General features: G+C 47.8%; 1 protein-coding gene across 2 annotated transcripts in view; it reads left to right on the top strand.

Annotated features, from left to right (window-relative positions):
* The window catches only part of SLC30A9 (solute carrier family 30 member 9), a 783,215-nt gene that overhangs the window by 75,762 nt on the left and 685,954 nt on the right, over window positions 1–21,499 (top strand). For both annotated transcript variants that reach the window (XM_086962700.1, XM_086962699.1), the window contains exon 2: window positions 11,606–11,770. In XM_086962700.1, coding sequence (XP_086818826.1) covers window positions 11,606–11,770 — 165 coding nt within the window. The remainder of the gene's footprint in view (window positions 1–11,605; window positions 11,771–21,499) is intronic.

The following is a 21,499-nucleotide window of genomic DNA, read 5'->3' as shown; positions in this document are numbered from 1 at the left end:
CTCGTGGCGGGACGGACTGCGCTACTGGGGTGCCGCCTGTTGCGTTTGAAGCTCGTTGATTATGGAGGGCTGTAGTCCTGGTGCCTTCGCCCTCGGGGCCGCCGCCACACCACCCTCAGTGGTTGTGTGGCAGTATCTTCAGGAGTGGGTGGGTTGCGGCATTATCGGGCTTGTCTGGTTCTTCACCCACCTCAGGGCTCCGGGTGGGGCGACCCTGCCACCCCCCTCGTTGTATCCAGGTGCCTTTCTTCCCTGTGTTCGGTCTTCCGTCGCTCCGCAGCCCGTTCCTTGGAGCTATCCCAGGCGGGTCTCTGCTAACAGGGTCGTGTTGTGCGTTTGCATGTGGTCTACCTCCGTGTGGCCCTTGGGGTCAGGGTTGGCTGAGGTGGCTATCTCATCTCCTCTCCTTCCGCCCGGGTCGTGAATATGGTCCGACCCTCTCCCGTGTAGCTCTTGTTCCCTCACACTGACCCCTGGTGCAGGGGGGTTGGGGGGGGGCACTGTCTCCTCTTCCAGGTCCTAGTATCCCCACCGCTGCTTCAGGGCCTTCTTCCCAGATCGGCTGGGTGCCTTGTCACGTAGTGGGGGGGGGCAATGTTCGGAGTCTCACCCCCTGCCACTCTTGTGATCGTTCTGCTCTCCCTTCCTGCGTGGCCCAGATTCCTTGCCAGTGTCGTCCCTGGCGGGGTCTGCCTCTGCTGCTGGTGCCTCCTGTATTCTGTCGCCTGCCCCCGTGCCCCGTGTGTCCTCCCTGCCGAGCGGCAGTTTTACAGGCGGGAATGGGTGTAGGAGGGGGGGGGGCGAGGGCGCCTCCGCCGATGCAGGTGGCACTAGTGGGAGATCGGGGGTATTCACCGGCCCGGTATGCCGCTGGAGCAAGGCCTCCCCCCAAGCTGTCCCTTCCTCCGATGTGTCTCCCCCTGGGCTCACCTCCGTTGTAGGTGTCCGATTTCGCCTGCGGGAGCGGACCAGCTCCGCCGATTCAGTCGCCCGCGGCTTTCGTCGTTGGAGGGGGGGAGGGGTGAAGGGATCTTCCCGCTCTCCGCTCCGGATACCGCCCCCACCAAGTGCTGTGCCTTGCGGGTGGGACCCGTTCCGCTCCTCCCTCGGTCTCCGCGTCTGTGCTCCGGATCCTCACTCAAACGGCCGCCATCTTGGTAAAGGCGGCCGGTTGTCGGTCTGGAGCTGCAGCTACTTTGCGAACGCCTCTCTCCGCACCTGAATGAGGCCCGGGCTCGGTCTCAGTCGCGCCGCGATTCCGGCTCCGCCACAGCGATCAGGCAGCCTCACAGGTCAGGTTCGCTCCGCCACTACGGCTGCTCAGCCCCTCGTCGCCATCTTGTCCACCACGAGCGCTCCCGGGCCAGTGTTGCTTCTGCAGATTTCGGAGAGTTGCAAGCTGGTATCAGTGCCACAAAACAAGCATCAGCTGCTGAATATGTTCGCCCACCGCCTAGTGTGTGGTGCTTTCTCCGGGGTGGTGTTTAGAGACGGATTATTGTGCAGTCCGGCCGGAGCTCCGGCAAGACACGTCTTAGCCGGCCATGCTGTTGGCCACGACCCCTGGGTTGGCCACACTATCACAGGCCGCAAGGGTGGCACTGGTAGTAGGGGACAAGTATAGGTTCCAGGCACTCTGTTTGCGATGAAGCCATGGGATTTTCTACAGGTGCTCCCCTGCGATTGCACGATCCATGAAGCACCAGCGCTTCTCTGATTCTCTGTGGTTCCACTCCACTAGGAAGCGTAGCTATGCAACCTGATAGTACTGGGAGATGTTTGGGACCTCAAAGCCCCCCTCAGAGACAGGGCAATTCCCTTCCCTAACAAAGTGGTTAAGTTCATCCTGGAGCATCTTGAGTGCTGTCGTCGGGGTATAAGGGGGAGAACTTGGAACAGAAATAAGATCCTGGGGAGAATCGTTATTTTCAGAGCCGCTATTCACCCAAGCCAGTAAAGACAATATTTTGCCTCCACTAGGCTAGGTCCATTTTAACCTTGTGCAGTAAGTCGTGATAGTTGATTGCCACTGTATCAGTAGTGGAAGAGGCAATCTGTACCCGAGGTGAGAGATGTAGGAGGTGGCACACGTTAATGGATAACGGCTGCTAACTATGCCCCAATGGGAGATGCTGTGAGAGGTATAAAGGCCTGTGACTTTTGGTGGTTGATGCTGAAGCCGGATGCTTCCCGAAGAGCAGCAGCTCAGTGATGGGGGCAGGCAGCCAGTGTAAAGGTTCCTCTAGCGTCGCTAGGACGTTGTCCGCATGCAGTCTTCTGGTATGTGGGTCTCCCCCAAAGCATACTCTGGTAATTTGTGAGTCGTCCAGAACCCTCTGAGCCATGGGTTCCATTTATAGCATAAAGAACAGGGGAGACAGTGGGCGTCCTTTCCGCGTTCCCCTGCATATGGGAAAGGATTTAGGAAGTACACAGAGAGTAGCAGCTCTCGGTTCACTGTAGCTACTCAGTTTCCAATAGAGGAATCTACCCCCAAAGCTGAAGTGCCCCAGGGTAGCATCTAGGTACGGCCAGGGCACCCTGTAGAATGGGAAGGAGCATCACCTCCCTTTGTGAACGCTTGGCCTTGTCCACAAGGTGTAGGATGCTTTAGGTGTTGTCTCTGCACTGTCAGTGGGGGATGGAAATCGCTTGGTTAGAATTCACCAATTTATTTATTTATTCAAAGTTTTATATAGCGCGAACAAGATCTTTGCAGATATCAGAGCGCTTTACAGAAATTGGTGTAGGGGCAACTGGAGGGTGGATAAATCCACTATGGGGTACAATATGGTAGCCTAGCAGTAAAGGGTAGCAACAGTACATATATAAACCAATAAACGACATGTATATAATGATACCGAAACAGAACCGAGTCGTGGGTCCCGCAGCAATAGTGACCAGGTGTACTTAGACATTTACCTCTTTCTTAAAGCTCGCAGTGAAGGGGTAGGGGCAGCAGGAGGGTAATTGGAACAACTATTAGGAGCAATATAGTAACGGTCGCATACTAGGATATCAGTCATATACAAGGATAGTACCAATAGTCAATCAGGTAACCAGTCCAGCGGCAACGGTGCAGCAGTCTCTGTTCCATTAGCGGGAGAGTACAGGTGAACTTGGCCATAAGGAAGGCTTTTACCTCTTTCTTAAAAAGTGCCGTAGAGGAGATCAGCCTGGTTTCAGGAGGAAGTGCATTCCAGATTCTGGGGGCCATTCCTGAGAAGGAGCGTTTGCATGTTTTTTCCTTCCGGAATCTACGAGGTTTCAGGAGTAGATTTTTTGTACTTCTATTGGTTCTCGAGCCTCCAGATATAGTCAGCTTATGGGTGAGGTAGCTGGGTGACTTGTGGTGAATGGCCGAATGTGTCATAACGGCTATTTTCAGCTGTATTCTGGCCTCAAAGGGCAGCCAGTTCAGGGATTTTAAATCCGGGGATATATGGGAATGTTTCCTTGAACCAGCGATGAGTCTCGCGGCAGCGTTCAAGGAGGCTCTTAGGGGAGCGGTTGTTGTAATGGGGAGTCCGCTAAGGGCCACAATTCCGTAGTCTATGCTGGGGATAACTAGGGCCTGTACAGCAGTTTGGAAGTCCTTAGCAGGGAGGAAAGGTTTAAGTTTCCTCAAGGTGTTGATTTGGAACTTAGCTCCTTTAGTAGCTTTGCTAACGTGCTGCTGCATGTTGAGCTTGGCGTCCAGTGTAATGCCTAAGGATTTCGCAGATTCCACGATGGTGGGTTGGACATTGAATGCCGTTAGTTCCTTGAGCCAGGTCTGGGTGATGGCAATCTTCGTGGGAGGTGATATCAGAAGGAACTCAGTTTTCAGAGCATTTAGTTTGAGGTGGTTATCGGCCAACCATGATTGGGTGTTTCTGAGTGTGGCGTTCAGAAGCTTGATGTCTTCAGGGGATTGTAGCTTGAGGTAAAGTTGAGTGTCATCGGCGTACATATGGAAGTGTACATTAGATGCTTGAAGCAAGGTGGTGAGTGGTTCCATGACGAGGTTGAACAAAGTGGGGGATAGGGAGGAGCCTTGTGGGACGCCTAATGTTACAGGCACCGATGAAGACAGCACCTTGTTGATCTTGAACTTCTGAGACTGGTTATGTAGGAAGGAAGTGAACCATTTGAGAACAGTCCCGGATAGACCCATTCTGGTATTTAACAGCTCCAGTACGTTCTCATGTTTGACAGTATCAAAAGCTGAGGAGAGGTCCAGAAGGATGAGTAGGCAGGAATCGTTGCGATCAAGGATTTGGAGGGTGTCATCAATTATGTGCGTCATAGCCGTTTCCGTGCTGTGTTTCGCTCGGAAGCCTGATTGATGAGGGTTGAGGCGGTCTAACTGATCGAGGTGTTTTGTCAATTGGATTTGTACACATTTTTCCAGCAGCTTTGCCAAGGTGGGGATATTGGTGATAGGGCGATAGTTGTTCATGTCAGCCGGGTCAGCTGTAGGTTTCTTGAGTATGGGTGTGACTTGCCCTTCTTTGAGGGAGTCAGGGATGAGACCTTCTTGAAGGGAGCTGTTAATGATGTTCGTCCAGAGTGGGAGGAGCAGGGGTGTGAAGTCTTTCACAGCATTAGCAGGTAGGGGGTCTGAGAAGTGATTAGCAGGCTTCAAGGTGCCAAGCAGATTGTGAATTGTCTCTTCAGTGTAGGTGTCGAATGACGTCCATGAAGCGTTGTTTTTCGGGTGAGTGGTGGTCATGCTGATGGGTCTGGAGTATCGGCTTACATCAATGAGGAGATCACTTCTTATGTTGTCAGTCTTTAGCTTGAAGAATGCAGAAAAGTCTTCACAGTGTGGAATATCGCTTGTTGCGCTGTTTGATTGAAGCGGCTGCATCTTAGTTTGAGTTTTGACTAATTCGAACAGTTTTCTTGGACGGTTCTTTGCTGCTTTGCTTTACCAATGTGGGCTTGAGGGGATTAAGGCTGGCTGAATCCCTGTAAAAAGTGTGGGATCCACATTTATTAGTGGCAACAGGATGGTACAAGCCACAGTAGCACTTATCTTTCCCAGGCTTAGGGATAACCTTTATTAAAGCCTCTAGCATAGTGTGTGGGAGGGTTTCTGTGTATGCGTACAGGTTAAATAGTTCATAAAGATTAGTGCAAGCGCCTGACAGAAGATCTTCTCTAAAGAGAGATGAGAAACTGTCTGGGCGGGGTATCTTCATGATTTTCTGGCCTGCAGTCTTTAAGATAACCTCCTCAATACAGATGGGTTTGTCAAGGGACTTCGCCTGTTGTGTGCTCAGTCTAGTGTGCATGTGTCCTGGAGGTATGTGTGACAGTCAGCGTCTTGCTGGTCCTGCGCTTCATATATGGATTTGTAGAAGTCCCAGAGGTTAGACGCTATAAGGGCGTCTCCTGAGACTTCGGACTGTTCGGGCTTCAAGGGGCACTAACACTTTTGGCCTATTTCTTGTCACATAATTTATGGGTATGACGCCTTGCACATTCATCTCTCCGATTAGTAATATGTGTAGTCCCTGGCATGTGGGTTGTTATGTGCCCTAGTTAGGGCCGGTAGGAATTAGTATAATACTTCAATATACATGAAGCCTTCTTCCTAAAGTTGCCCCCTTTTAATCACATTAACATTTGACACACATCTTCCATTTGTGATGCTTGGATTGGTTTCATAGAAACACCGATCTTGCTGACAAAGAACACTTTGTGAGAATCCTATCACACTGCCTTGGCATCTGGTGCATGGTCTCTCGTATGCGAAATGCAAATGTGTTTTATTATTACATCCATATGGCAACACCGCTATCTGTAGAACACAAACAATGACTACCCGATTGCAATCTCTACCCTAGGCTAGGATGCCATTTTCTATATATAGCCTTTTGTTTACTAACATAATCAGAAGAGACACTTCTGCTGAACTCGAGGGGTCCCTTATGCTGAAGCTTTCGCCTAGCAGCTGACGGACTTCCCCATGAGGGGTGTCCAGTTCATCACCAACACGGTGTCGTACACTGTTACCCACCAGGTAAAGTGGTTAGATCATAAATATAGGGGTTTACTTGGCAGACTATATATTCACACCCTAGACAGATAAGTTAGGGTTAGCATTGTAGGGATACGCTAGGTTGTTACAATCTCCTATGTGTATACGTATATAACCTGTCTCAACAAGATGGTGCCACTTTTTGTTTTATTTTCTGTTTTGACACACTTTTTTTATTTTTTATATAAGTTTTTATTGAGCAGAGATCCCAAAAAAAAATAACATAGCATTGGTCATCAGGGAGGAATAATACTCCTATTTCCACAAATAGCACACATCTATCATAAATCATACATACAGAACACCTATACCCTATGTACAGTTAAAAGGTGGGACCCGCCTGACCAGGATATATACATCTTTAAAAGAAATGAAGAAATGAAGCGAAGCAAAGAATTCAGTTCATAGGTATCAAAACAGCAATTAATTACTACCCAAAGTGACTAGTACCAGATAATCATCAAGAATACAAGTAAATCTTGTTTCTACATCTGTACCTTGCCCTTCCTTGAGGTTTTGGTGCTATGGGGCGGACGATAATGATGGCGTTGACGAACAATAATGTGCTAGCTTATCCTGAGGCCATATGTCTTAACGCCGTTGACTTACATTATAGTGTGATTATTTTGGACACGTTGTTATTCTGCTCGCCCCCCTTTGTGATCCGAGACACTGTACGATACCTGATCCTTTCTACTTATTATTGTAAAATGAAAACCTCCTATCCTTGTTTTCGAATTGAACTGCTTTTGCAACTGATGCGCTTTGTGGTCGGGGTTTCTATGCTCCCCAGGGAGGCGGGTTCGAAGTTGGATAATAATAACATACTGAAACGCTAGCGGCCAGCCCTGGGGGTTGTAGGCCTTGTCTGTAATTGATTGCAAATGTTAAATAAAGGTTTTCACAACAAAAAAAAAAAAGAATACAAGTAAATCAGTAGTTCAATGGTTCATTTTTCCATTTGACAGATCTTGGCATTATTACTACAGTACAAAACCTTTATTTGCAATTAAAAGTGCTGTGCATTAAAGTGCTTAATGTTCTAAAGTGCAAACGTGCTAAAGTGCTAAAGATCTTGTGGTACCGCCAAGTTGTCAAAAAGCTTCCAAACCACTGCAAACCTTTTTGTTGCCCCAACCCGTTTAGCATATGCTTCCTCAAATCTCCTTATTCCTAACATTTTATTTACCCATTTAAAATAAGATTGAGCCTCCTCCAACCTCTAATTTTGGAGGATTAATGAGCGTGCTACTGTAGAGCAAATTGATATATACATCTCTTCAGTTCTGACCTAGCTTTGGTAAGTCCAAAGAGAGTCACCTCTGTTTCGGGGTTGATGTTTTTTTAATTGACTGGCTCATTGCTAAAAAAATATTTTCGCAAAAGGTCTCAAGCTTCGGGCATGTCAAAAACGTATGGAGGCAATCTCCCTCACCTTGGGAGAGACATCGAAAGCATTTATTATCTACTTCCGGAAAATATTTATTTAATTTTTCCGAAGTATAGTAAGCCAGCCGTCGCAACATGAAGGCCATCCTTTTAAAATTAGCCGCTCTTAGGGCCTTACTTCCTAAATGGGCTATTGCCTGCCATTTATGATGAGAAAAAACGTAATTCGTTTCCCGGGTTATTTTTCCCAAAAATTCACCCACCAAGGGAAGTGTCTTATGTTTCATAAGTAAGGAATATTGGTTTCCCACTCCCTTCAGATTTACTTTGAATAACGCATTAGCTAGGGGAGTTGAAGCCCCACTTTCCGGAAATATATATTTTTTAATAACATTTGTTATCTGTATATATTCTAAAAGCTCTGGCTTCATTCGGCTCCCTACCCTGCCTGTTTCTCCTTCCCAGGGAATCATTTTATTAACGATTTAAAAAAAAAAATTAAAATTTTTTTTTTTTTTTTTTAAAACTGCCCCAAATACTCAAGGCCAATATCTTTCCATATCTTAACATGGCTTGAATGAATATGCAGACCAAACCCCTAACATTCATTTAATTTCAGAAAGGCAAATCCGGAAACATTTTTGTTGTTTTATTTTCTGTTTTGACACTCATTGTAACTTTTAGCTGCTTGTCTATTGTTCATCGCAGTCCTCATATTTTATACAAGAATCACTCTGGTTCAATAAACATTGAAAACGCCCCTCTGTGAATTCTTTGTATATTTCTCTGAGCAAAAGAAAGCACAAGTGACTGAGTTAAAGTTTGAAGTCTGTCATCACGAGTTGTCATGTTCACAGGTTGCCAGAACTGTTTGCTCATGCATTGGTTAGGGGGGCTTACGGTGGCAGTGCGAGCTAGCTGGTCCAAGAGACAGCATATCCTAGAGGGTTGCATGGAGTCAGCCTGGCACCGTCCTAAGTTCATGTTGTCCACAACGTGCAGTACTGATTGGTGGAAACTACACAACAGGGTGTGATATCCTCTGTATGTATCCTATCCATACCTCTTGCAACTACTCCATTCCTTCTCTCAAGAGGTCCCTCGCCTGTCCAAAGCGCAGACCCGACCTGTCAAGGTAATTATTTATCACCAGGTTGAGGTCACCCCTTATCAAAATTGCCTGGTCAGGGAAGTCAAAGATTTCCAACGCCACCCGTTTCAGGAATCGCTCTTGGAACTCGTTTGAGGCATAAATGGTTGTGCTGTGGTAAGTGAAAGCCCTCTCACTTGGATGTGGTATGCTAGTAGTCTGTCTTTTATTTAGACCGTTTTATTCTGAGCCGCCCCTTGGAAGGAACATGAAATAAGATGGCAACAACCCCCTTTCTTGGTTAGGTCGGAGGAGAAGTACTGGTGTGGGTAATGGTGGGATTTCATCCTGTGCCAGTCTTGGGTCAACAGATGCATCTGTTGAAGTAAGCCAATTTCCCCACCATCCTGTTCTAAGAGGGACTGTAACACTGGCCTCTTAGCTGAGCTGCTAAGGCCTCGCACATTGAAGGTAATTACATTAATGCTAATGTGGTTGTGCACTGTCAACCCCCAGATGTGGGCAGTGTATTTGTAGCGTGGCCAACAAACCGGTGAGAATGGCTGCATGAGAGTGTAAATAGTTTCCAGAGTCTGAGAGTGTCCCTTTGGATACAGTGAGTATTACCGCTTTCCTCCCTGAAACATGAACAGAAACAAGAAAACAACATAGTCAGTTAACACTGCTGGGAAAGAAATGAGCCCTGGTGGTGGATCCTGGACTGGGGGCAGTGTAGTCCACATCTGAAAGACCTTGCACTCTTCCATCCCCCCTGCCCTTTCTAAAGCAGGAAGAAGGCTGCTTAGCTATGAGGTGAGGCCCCTGCGTACAATACCAGTCTAAGTCTCAGGTTTAGCTTTTATCCTGACGAACAGTGTCTCCTACTAGGCTCTTTAGTATTGCTTGACGTTCAAGGGCAATATTAGTGGTGTCCGGGCATAAGCCCTTTGGCGATCTCATGACCTGGTGCCATTGGGGTGCACGTCCCTTACTTGCTGGGCCTCCGTGGAGGAGAGTCCTAATCTGTATGTTCTGAAATGTTCAAGAGGCGGTGCGCCTCCACCAGGGTTTTTATTTGGTTGAGTTTATCCTCCCTGTGGAAAATGATGCAGAATGGGCGACCCCAGCAATAAGATGTGCCTTTATTTCTGAGGTGTTCGGTGGCGGGTCAAAATCCTCTGCATTTCATCGGTGTCGGGCCGAGATGTTTAGGAACATAGCAACTTTATGTCCTTGGAATTGAACAGGGTGGGCATCTCTCTTTTTGATGAATAACTACTTTGAGTTGAAAATCATGAACGCATGTGAGGATTTCTGAAGGACAACCCCCGCCAGCACTTGCTTAGCCCACTGTGTGTGCTCGGTCTAGTTGTATGGTGCTCTCCACCCCGGGGGTCCAGTATCTGGTGATGGAGGGCCTGTGCATAGCCCAATATATCCAAACCCTTCTGCTCCGACTGGTGCGCTTCAGGTCCTCTGTGTGGGCTTGAAGGGCAGAATGCTGTTTTTGTAGTCGCAGAACTTCTTGTTGCAAGTGTTTTAAGTTCCTCACTTTGCTTTCTTTCATTGTCCTCCAAAGTGCAAACATTGATGCCGATTACCTCCAGCTCATGTTTATGTTTTACATTTCTCAAGTCCTGCAACAGATCCCACTTCACTGTTTGGAGGTCTTTGCGTAGGAAGGTGAAAAGAGATTCAGGGGCGGCTCACCCCATTCCATAAGTGAGGGGCAGCCCCCCCCATTCCCTGCAGTGGTGCATCGTGGAGGCTGCTGGCTATCCTTAGTAGGCATTCCCAAAGGGCATGTCGGCATGTCTTGTAGGATGTGGTCATTCCTGCGCCATGCCACCACCATAATGAGATATCAGAAGGGCCTGCTGGCCAAGGCAGTAGTAGTAGGTTCACCCAGACCACTCCCTTCTCGTTCGTCACCCCCGTATCCTGCTTGTTGGGTGGTCCAAGGTCTGTACTGGAGTGCATGCTCATTAGGAAGGGCGTACTATGCTGCACTGGATCTGAAGGGCTGCAGAGAGTGGAGAGCCTGCAGCCCATGTTCCACCTCGCCCCCCGCATGACCGTAGGCCAGAGGCATGTCCCTGCAATTAGGCCGCAGGGAGATCTGTGCATGTTGTGCTCACTTCACGGGAGTGATGTGCTAGAGTTCGGACACCTCTATAAAACCAGAAGCCCTCAGCAGGTGTACGAAGGGGTCAGCTCATGCCCGCAGCTTGTGGGCTGTCTGCGCATCTTGGCCCTTGGCTCATCACTGCCTCCACCATTTTAGAGACCACGGCTCTTGGACCGCAATCAACATTGTGTCCGACACTAAGCTGCGAAGTCTTGTAGTGTGTCTGCTCTCCCACTTTGTGTCTGGAGGGGTCTTGTCTGGGATGTGGTCACTCTAGGACTCCAGTTTCGCTGATATGGGCAGCATTTTTCTGCGGGCAGGTGGAGGAGAAGCAGCCTCTTACGTAGCCACCATCTTGTGCATGCCACCTACTTTTTTTTTCATTCAGGTATGTCTTCAGCTCTTTTCTAAATTGGATGGCGTTTTTATTGGTTCTGATGGATTCAGTGATACCTAACTGGGGAAGGAATGCTGCTTTATATTTTTTGCACATGTTTGTTTTTTAGCGTGATAGACATTGTGCCTGCCGGGAAGGCTTTGTCGGTGATGCAGCTGGGTTTGAAGATGGTGCTGGCTGACAAGGGGAATGCGTGTAATTCCATCATGGTAGACATGATGTGATCATAAATGTTTAGGCCTTTAATTAACCATGCTGTGTCCTACAGAATGCCATTAGGTTGGGCCATTATCTAGTCCGAGATGCCTAAGCGTGGGGCATGGCTACCATTCTGCTGCAGGATTATAAAGGATTGAACAGCTATTCTGAAGTCACTTTCTGGTAGAAATGGTTTTATATTCTTCAATAGAGAGAGTTGATGCCCAGCCATCTCTGTTTTCTTGGCAGTGATTTGGCACTGGGTGGAAGTTGGCGTTAAACTTTGTTCTAGTTCTTATCATGGAGCTAGTTTTTGACTAGTTATTGCTAGTATTTTTTAGTGAATATTAAAGATGAATTTCGTTTTCGTTCCAGCATCCCGGAGGTTCGGAAATTGCAAAGCGCTCATGTACTTACTACCTGTCAAGCGACTTCCAATTCAGCCATCACAAATTCGTGTTTTTTCTTCTGATGACCAGAAGGACAACTCTGGATCACAGGAATCTAAAGGACCAAATCCAGCAGGAAAATCTACTACTGGTATGATTATTTGATTGAAAATGTTATAAAAACCGAAAGTTATAACTTAAAACCTAATTTCCATGAAAATAAACAATTCAACCTGTTAGGCATTGGCTGCTGCATTATCAGATATAGTTGACCATAATTTACGAGGATTTGTCTGTTTAGGATTTTGCTAGAATCACATGTGTCAAAATAGTGAAGCCTATCATCCCCTATTGATCTTTCATTATGATCACCTGACATTTTGTTTAAATCTGTTCTTGAGTAAAATGACTGGAACTGATCATTTTCCAGTTTTCCATCATGACTGGATAGCTCCCATTTTGCTGTTTCACTGGGAGTTTGATTTGAGTTTCTCAGAAATGGCCCTGGTTAACATGCTGTCTCCTTTTTGTATCCTTAACATTATGTGATCTAATTGTATGTTGCCAGATAAGTAATGTGAATGTATGTTACTAAGCACCTTGTTTAAGTAGTTTGTAATGTTTGCAAGACTGCTGGTGATGTTTAGCTACCATTAATGCATATATTTTGAAAATGATCTTTTTTCATATATGAGACTAAGTTATTATGTCTTTAACCGCATCGCTGCGGCGGTTATTTTTCCCCTACGCGGCTTTTTTCTAGAAGCCCCGTAAGATGACGAGCTCAGCTCGTCATCCGCACACGCCCCCGTGGCTGATGACGAGCTGGGCTCGTCATCAGCATCGAAGGGGTTAAAGTATAAGCTGAAACGTGATGAACATGGTAATGTTAGTGGCTGCACATTAAACTTCAAAAGAGACCATTGAAATTTGAGGGGACTATGACATGGATGTGACCCTATATTGAGTTGTGTCTTAGCATTGATTTATTTAAGCTTGAAGTAAACAAAAAAGTGATGGAACGGACACCTGAATTCATCTCAGCCATTTGTAATTACTGGTAAATACCAGTCCATTGTTCTTTTGCCCACAAGTGTACTGTAAATTAAATCCAACTATATGCAAATCCGCCTTGACCCTTCTCCAATAGAAACAGTCCAGCCCGAACTGCCAAGCCAGGTCCTCTCTGAAATGGAACAAGCAACCCGAGACTGCTCCACACTAATTTGGGTTCTTCAGTCAGGTGTAGGTTGGCCCATTGGTAAGGTGAGAAAAGGATCTGCAACTGGTCATACTCCTCACACTTGGGGCATTGCCAAGGCAGAGATTACATTCAGAACATGCCTTGAGCATTCTTGGTGACAATTGCCAGTGTGTGGTTTGAAAGCTAATGATTCTATTTTGACATTTTGTAATAAAAATGCCCAGAGATATGCTTAGTAAGTACATATAAAAAGGTTTTATCCACTTTGCACTGGTTTGGATAATCTAAGCTTGGTAATGTGTGTTGGTGTGTGTTTAAATCTTGTTTTATGCAAGCAGCATTTATTAAAACGAAGGGAAGGTCGTTTTTGTACAGGCAGCTTGTGATTGTTACACGTGGATCCTTCATTTTAGGATTCTGGTTCTGATGGTTCTTGTCAAAGCTGGTCATTTTAGCAGAGTTGTCCGAAGCTTCTTGATGAAGAGTGAGGGTCTGTTGCTTCCCTTTTTTATCCTCCGAATCCAGTGTTGAAAGGGGAGAAGAGGAACAGAAAAGATAGCAGACTAAAAAAAAACGTCAGTTTCGTAAGAGGGACAAAATCTGATTTAGCACAAAAACTGTTAGGATTAACAGGCAGAATAATTGCATTCTCAAATGGAGATCATGAGGACAGGAGGCCTGAAGAACAACGAAGACTGGGGCTTTCTTAGGCAAGCTACAAGCAGGAGAGCTGGATTCTCAATCCTATTCTTTTTCATCTTCTTTTAATCTTTAATTTCATAATATTACAGGTGGACAATTCCAAAATGTGCAACAGCCTATGCGTTTCGTCCCTTTATTTTCACACAGGCTGAGCTCCCTTTGGCATCGCAAGTGACTGCCGGTGCTCCTAGCCCTGCCTTGAGCAGACCCCGGCCTTCAGTGCAGGCGGCTGCCTGTCCGGAGCTGGGATCGATGCCTTTCCGGCGCCGTAGGCTCGCCTCCCCTGCTCCGCCTCCGCTTTTTTCCCCGTAGTCGGAGCCTGTCGTGCTTGAGGCGGAGCCGGCGTTGAAAGCTTGACTCTCCGGCTCCGACGCCTTCGCCTTCTTCTTCGAAAGGGGATCTTGTCGTGGTTTCAGCGCAGACTCGACGCTAGATGCTGCTGAGCCTGTGACTGACTAGGCACGATCGGCTTCGGCACGCGTCGTTTTGGTGCCGTGTTGGACTCTTCTCTGGAGGCCTCTGGAGAGAGTTTGGCATCGCCCTCATGCCCTGCGATGCCAGAGATATTCTTGCCAGTGCCACCCTTGGAATTTGTGGAGCCTCCTCAGGAGCTTCCAGATCCGGTAGGCTCTTCGCCTTCCCAGGAACCCCATCAGGACCCTCATTCTTCAATGGGGCTCCCTTCAGTGGGGCATTGGTCGCACCCTCAGTGTCTTGGGAGGGTCAGCTTAACAACCCTCCCCCACTGATGAGCTGTTGTCCCCTCCGCGGAGGGCTACAGAGGCTAGTGCGGCTTTTCTGAGAGTGGCCTCATTGGCCATTCGCATTTTAAACATGCAACCTCCTTCTGCCCCCTTATCATTGGACACCGTGGGTCCGGGAATGTGGAGCCGCTTCTCCCCTTTGAGACTTCGCTTTATGATGCCCTTTTGGGTACCTGGGTTCGACCTGCTTCTGCTGACCGGTGGCTCGTTCAGTTTTGCACCGCCAACGTCCAGCGCCACATGATCCTGTTTGTCTTTTTGTGCACCCTGATGCAAAGGGATTTGTTTTACAGACAGCCTTTCCTTCCATGCCCCCACTAACGCTTCCTCTCTCCCAGGAGTCCAGATGGCTTGAGTCATGGGGTAGGAACATCTTTGCATCCACTAGTGCAGCCCTACGGTCTTTAAATACAGTGTGTGTTTTGGCTCGGGCTACCTCTGCCCTGTGGGACTCTGCAGAGTCTTTGCTTTCTGCCACCTATGAAGGTGCTTGCATTCACCTCCTCCGGGATGGCCGCGACCTTGCCGAATTCACAATCCGCTCAGCCTTAGATACTGCGGATTCTTTAGGCCGAGCTATGGGGGGTTCTGTTGCCTGAAGGCGTCCTGCTTGGTTGCGAGATAGCATCTTCCCTGAATATATCGGGTTTTACGGTTTGATGCTCACGCCGAATCGGCGGTTCACCGGCCCCTTGCGGGCTTTCGTCCTCCCACTTAGGTCTTCTTAGGCCTGTCCTCTGTGGTGATACTTTTTCATTTAGCATCCTTATAGATGCGCTCTGTGTTTAACATGGGCAGTGAACCTTACATCTTCTTTTTCTGTGGTCATGGGTAATTACCCTTTTATTGGCGTCCCATGGATGCGTTTTGCGTTGAGCTGACTGTTGGCCTGCTGTGGCAGTGTTTCACAGGTTGCTGTGTCTGGTCCTCTGCCTGTGTTATTGAGCCGGTGGCGCAGCTTGGTAATGTCATAGGGCTCGGAACTCATGTTCACGGGTTCGGTTCGTTGCTGAGCTCTTTTGGCTTGGCTTTATTGGCCGAAGAGGTGTCCCCCCCCCCCCGTTGTTTGGGGTGTGCATACTCCATGTGGGGTACTTGTATGCTACTATATAGCTCTGCTTCACTCACCTGGGCCTGGAGATCCTGTGGGGTCCACGCATCCCCTGGTGGTCCGTTGTACGGTGTTCTGTTTTTCCCTCATGCCATCTTCTATACGCCATGGTTTATTCTGCCTATTGCCTGTTCCACCTCCTTGGGAGGTTTCATGATCTCCTCTTCTAAGCGGCTCCTGCCTGCCCTTACTGTGCTGGGTATGATCCGGTATGGACATGGTTCATGCTCCTGGCTAGTTCTGTCTCTACATATTTGTATGTTATACATTTATGTATACATGCCGGTTGCCATGGTATTCCTCTTCCTGCGTCGCCACCTCTTTCGAGGCTGCGAGGTCTGGACCTATGTCTCCATGTGTGGGGGAGCTTTTCTGAGTTGTTTGCAAGTTGCCCATAAGGTTCCTCCTTGCTTCCGCTTACTGGGGTGATTTCCCAATTTGACAACTGCTCCCCTTTTTGGTGTCGGATACTGTACTTGTCTTTTCTGGAGTGTTTGGTCTCGGACTCACCCACAATTCTTTCCAAATTGTCTCCTACTATTGTAAAAGCTATACCTGCGGGACAGCTAATCTGCTGAAAGTGGTCCTTGGCTACTACCTGCAAGTCTGTCTTGAGGGTTGTTTCTCACATTGGCTTCATACTGCCCTGCCAGGCATCCCTATGCATTTTTGTGTATGCCACTTTACGGTCTCTATGGCCGTTTGCCTGCTGCATGATCTACCTGCTTCAGCCGGTTTAAAAATTGCTGCTATTCGCCCCTGTTTTCCATTTTTAGGTTTCGCCTCGCCGAAAGCTGCGCAGCAGACATTCGCGCAAGGCGAAAACTTTTGTTTACTAGTATGGACAAAAGTCCCGCCTCTCTGCTCCATTGCCTAGCTCCATAAATGGAGGCTAGCCATTGGAAGAGAGAGGTGTCCGTCTTTGAGCGAGGCGATTGGTGGGCGTTCCCAGCGATTTTTCTCATCCTGCCCCTTTGACAACGTCATTGCGGCGGTGGGCGTTTACTTTTTTTTTTTTTTGGCCGCCTTTTATTTTGTCATTTGCCCCGACCTCCGGTGAATGCTTGCTGCTGTCCTGCCTTCCTCCATCCCCCCTCCCGCTGTTCGTGTGCAGTCCCCCCTCCCGCTGTCTGTGTGCCGTCCCCCCTCCCGCTGTCTGTGTGCCGTCCCCCCTCCCGCTGTCTGTGTGCCGTCCCCCCTCCCGCTGTCTGTGTGCCGTCCCCCCTTACGCTGTCTGTGTGCCGTCCCCCCTCCCGCTGTCTGTGTGCCGTCCCCCCTCCCGCTGTCTGTGTGCCGTCCCCCCTCCCGCTGTCTGTGTGCCGTCCCCCCTCCCGCTGTCCGTGTGCCCGTTGCTGTGGTGAGCTGTGCGTTTGCCCCCGAGCTCACGCATTCTGTAATGTCCTGGTTTCCTAGATTCAGTGTGCCCCTGTGAATGTCAGTCTGCAGGACCCGGGCATGAAGGAATCGGCCCTTCTGGTAAGGGCTCGGCAGCGGCTTTTCTCTTCCTCCGGCTGGCACATCAGACTCCCGTGCCCCCGAGCTCAGCTTCCCTTCCAGAGTAGGTGACTAAACCGGGTGAATCAGAAAGCGGTCGGATTCAGGGGCATTCTGCACGTATCACAATCAAGATTTGTAAAAAAAAAAAGAAACATGCAGCACTATTGCAGCGAGAGAGAGAGAATTCACTGAAAGTAGCGTTGTCAGAGGAGAAATATTGCTATGTAGAGGACAAAAAAAATAAAAAAAATCTAATTCATAATGTTGTTTGTATGGGAAACATTTGTCATCCTTGCCATTACATGGCGGTGTATGTTTTATTTCTTTTTTTAAGTATAGTATGGTGGTTTCCACTTACGGCCCGTTCTAGTTTTCCATCTTTGTTTAACAGTAGTGATGTCATTCGTGATTATAAATATCCACAGTGGCTGCTTTGCAGCCTCCAAATATATTTGCTCAGCATTGCTGAAAGCTAGTTTCCATCTTACAACTTATTAAATGGAACCAAAGAGCAGTGGCCTGGAGTGAAAGAGGTGCTAAGGTTATCCCCTTCTTGAACACCAAGGTATAGGAACTGCTGCATGTTATGCACAATGTATATCAATGCCCAATTCCTCTCCCTAGTGCCAGTATATCGTTTTTGCCCAATTTCTCCCACCCAGAGAAGGGTTTTAAAAAGTTATTTCATTTTTTAAAGTTTATGCCCAGTGGATAATCTTGAAAAGATGCGAAATGATTGTGTGATACATAGGGTGTTTTCGAAAGTAACACTGTGGAGTGCATTTTATAGAAAGCTGTTTTGTTCATAAAGCTAATTGGCGTACCAACTAGATACGCACAGTATGTCCTTGAAGATGTGCTAATACCTACTCTTTGTGTACGGCTCTGAATGAAGGCTTGTCGATGCTCGTAAGCAGCATTACCATAGGCAAAGATTGTAATCAATGAAATCCTGGAGTATGGACCTTCGGTCTAAATATCCACCCTTAGGCCCACCCTGCACCGAGGCCACTTTCAGAAACTCCAAAATAGGCCCTTAGAACTCCATCAATTTCACCTAGTCCAGCAGTAGGTTTAACTGTGATCTTTGTATTCTTAGTCAGTTTGGTAGAACAATATTGATTTCTATTTTTTCATGTTCAATCTAGAGCCTACTAAAATTAAAATCGCCATTCCAAGAGATGTTGCATTTTGTAATAGGTTACTTTTGTTAGTTTTGAATTACTCTGCTTTGTATTGGTTCCTTGTATTGGTTCTAGTGATGTCGAAGATGATGGTTTTCATCAATGATTGGAACCATGCCATTTGTGGTGATATCTATGACAACATGTGAGGTCAGGCGTTAATGCGTTCGGCAAATTATACAATGCTTGCCAAAATTGATGAATTTTAATGGGATTTGTAACCATAACATCCCTTTAATTGAAGCAATGTAAAGGAATTTTTATGAATTTTCTTAACATTCTTTCTTCCGAGTTTTTAGCCATGACTCTCCTGTAATTTTTAAAAAAATCCGCGGCCAAAAATGGCAGCTCGGTCAAAAACAGCGTGTACCCTGCTGGTAGTTAATAGAATCGAGGTTCTTCCAGGAAATTGACTAATGCGTGCTGTGATTTCCAGTTACACTATATTTACTTCCAGCGTGTCCGTGTCTTTTCCAAACCACAGTTGTGACTGCAGCTGAGTGTCTCAGCTTGATGAATGGCATTTGCCAGAGATTAAACTATTGGCATTGTAAGTGACAATGCCATTTATTCATCTGTTTTCAAAACCAACGCATAAATATAAATTTTGTCATTTACAATGCCAATAGCTCAAACTTTTCAAAAGGCGAAACCATTGCATTGTAAATACTTGTTGGGGTTGGTGTGCACTTGACGTGTTTTTTGTCACGCCTGCTATTCCCAACACATTGCTCAGGTTCTAGCTCTTGCCTTTGGGCTCCTGGCACCGGCTCCTTCAGCCTTCCTTCTATAGGCTAGTCTGTTAGGCACTGGTTACATCTCTTCAGGTTCTTTTCGACCATGGGTCGGTGTACTCACCGTGCACCATTTAGGGGAGAGTGGTCCTTCTTCCTCTCTTTCTCTCTCTCTCTTCTTTGTTCGGGTATATGGCTCATGCCGTTTTACCTGTCATTTTTATACGGGTAGGTGTAGCACTATTCTGGCATTTTTTTGGATGTCTATCATCCCATTATTTCTGCTCTTCCGAGCTGCTTGGGTTGCTGTCTGGCTGTTCCGCCACAGCCTCCCTCCTTTATCAGTCACTCTGTTGCCGGTTCAGATGCTTTGCGCCTTCTGTTGTTCTGTCGCTGACCCACCTCCCCTTTGGAGTATGGCTGTGGTATCTATTCTACGTTAAGGAATCTGCGGCTAGATGTGTCTATCAGATGTACAAGTTATTACCTTCGAAAACAATGTATCTGGTAGAGACGTTGTCTAGCCGCAGATTCCTTAACGCCCACCCAGCCTCCCTGTTCTGCGAGGACCTTGCCGAGTGGTATTCTCCACTGGCCTCTTCAGTTACCATTGTGTTATCTCGCAAGGGAGTTCAGATTGTTGCATCCCCCTGAGTGTTTCCATATACAGTTAACTTCTGATGAGGGGCTTCTTTCCTGTAATATTGGTGCCTTTTGTTTCATGAGGAGATTCGTTTTTCTCTCCAGTTACCTTCCCTTCCTTCCGTCTTCTCTATTAACTCGGGGTCCTGGTCTCCTCTTGGTCATCCTCTTAGGGGGACGGTTGTGCTCTGTTTCCAACCTCTGTTATTATAGGGAAAAGGTCAGTCTTTTCATACCTTCCTACAGTGGACTGTTGTTCTTTCTGTGTCCGTTATTATTAGACGGCACAGTTCTACATGGCAATATCAGTCTATTGAGATGTTCTTCCCTTGTTGCACTCGGGGAAGGGTCTTCTCTTCGCTTGCGGGGCTCTTTCTCACAGATTTCCACTTATGTGTAGACAGTGTCTAATTCTGTCTTTTACGATGGTGTCTTCCACCATCCTCCTTCTTTATTCATAGATTTTTCATCCCTCGCACACTGTTCCCATACTTTTACAGTTTTTTGTTGGTGGCTCCGCGTTGTGCCACGGAAAAGTTTCTCAGAAGAAAACTGATGTTAGCGGGCCGGGAGGGACTTATATTACCTCGCTGACGTCACATACGTGGACGTCAGGGTGGGTCGTGTGGTGCCACCCTCCGGCGCTCAGAGGTGCTGCTGCAAATAATTTCGAGATCCAGTCTGATGCCGGGGTATATTCTAAGTTAAGGAATCTGCGGCTAGACAATGTCTCTACCAGATACATCATTACCGAAGGTAAGTAACTCGTACTTTAAGTTCAGGTATTTTCGGTTGACCTAAAGAGATGAGCACATTTTGGAACAACGGATCAACTGTGTGCTTGTGAAGTGTAGGCCAAAACCGTATTGTTTGTATTACAAGCAGGAGAGCGACTTCGCAATGTGACCAGTTAGTTGTCCAGATACTCTCTATATGCTAAGTCTAATAGCCTGGAATGTGAAGTGAAAATGAGCAGGAAGTAAATCGCTACCATAAGGAATGTGACAATACCATTTTTACCAAGGCAGTATGAAGCTTAATCCCCATACTGAATTCAGAAATTGATAAAAAAAAAAAAAGAGGGTCAACACCACGGAGGCGTACAGCGGAATGGCTGGGTAAGACCGCAGCTCCGCCGGACGGCTAAGAACGCGACGCCTAAGGTCGCTCAAATGCCCAGAAAAACACTCTTCGAGCACCGTCCCAGGTGTGTGACCATCTCAGGCACGCAATGGTGTGAAAATTGAACATTGACGGCCAGTAATACCGTGAGGAAACGGCGTAAATAACTCCACGACCGGGAGCGGACAAGATGGCGGCCATCGCTTCCCCCTTCGAGGCAGTGACACTGGCGGCGGAATAAACACGGCAACCATCTGAACTGTGCGGACAAAGCGCTACCAGGCCGGGTGACTGTGCACGCCACGGAGCTGCCATTTCGTGACCATTTGCCAGGGGACGGTTGAGAGACAACATGGCGGCGCCCAGGGGGACGGCTCCGGACTGGTGTGGTGAGTGAGCCTTGCAGGATACACGCTAGTACTCGCGGGGGAAAACGGCTGTTACACCAGCGGTGCGAAATGCAACGTGGGCAACCTAAATTGAAAAATAGCGCTGTATGCTGTCGCCTGTTGGGGGGGATGCTGCCTGCGAGTGAGATGCAACTCCTGCTGGAAATATAGCCTCGCTGCAAACTGGGGCCCCGACCCGGCATTAAATCCTCCGGAACAGCGATCTGACCAGTGGGCTGCTGCTCGCGTGGGCTCCTGGTCACTGGCGGCGCACTCTGGCTGGTGCGGAGCACAATGGGGGAAGCGACCAGTTACAATAACACCGCTTGGATGTTGTAGTGTGGCGGATGTCGCCTGAGAGCGTGATGCATCCCAAAATGGCGCTGTGACCTTCCTATACAGTGGACCCCGACCAGGTATCAATCCCCCCAGGTCAGAGATCTGCGCAGTGTGCTGCTGCTGCTGCGGGTGGCGCGCCAGGGGAGCTGAAGGCGTAGCATATACCCCAGAGGTCAGTGGGGTCTCTAATTG

Source organism: Lissotriton vulgaris, chromosome 3_1, assembly GCF_964263255.1.
Source record: "Lissotriton vulgaris chromosome 3_1, aLisVul1.2, whole genome shotgun sequence".
Taxonomy (NCBI): domain Eukaryota; kingdom Metazoa; phylum Chordata; class Amphibia; order Caudata; family Salamandridae; genus Lissotriton; species Lissotriton vulgaris.
The sequence above is the reverse complement of the archived record's forward strand: the minus strand, read 5'-3'. Positions and strand labels throughout refer to the sequence as shown.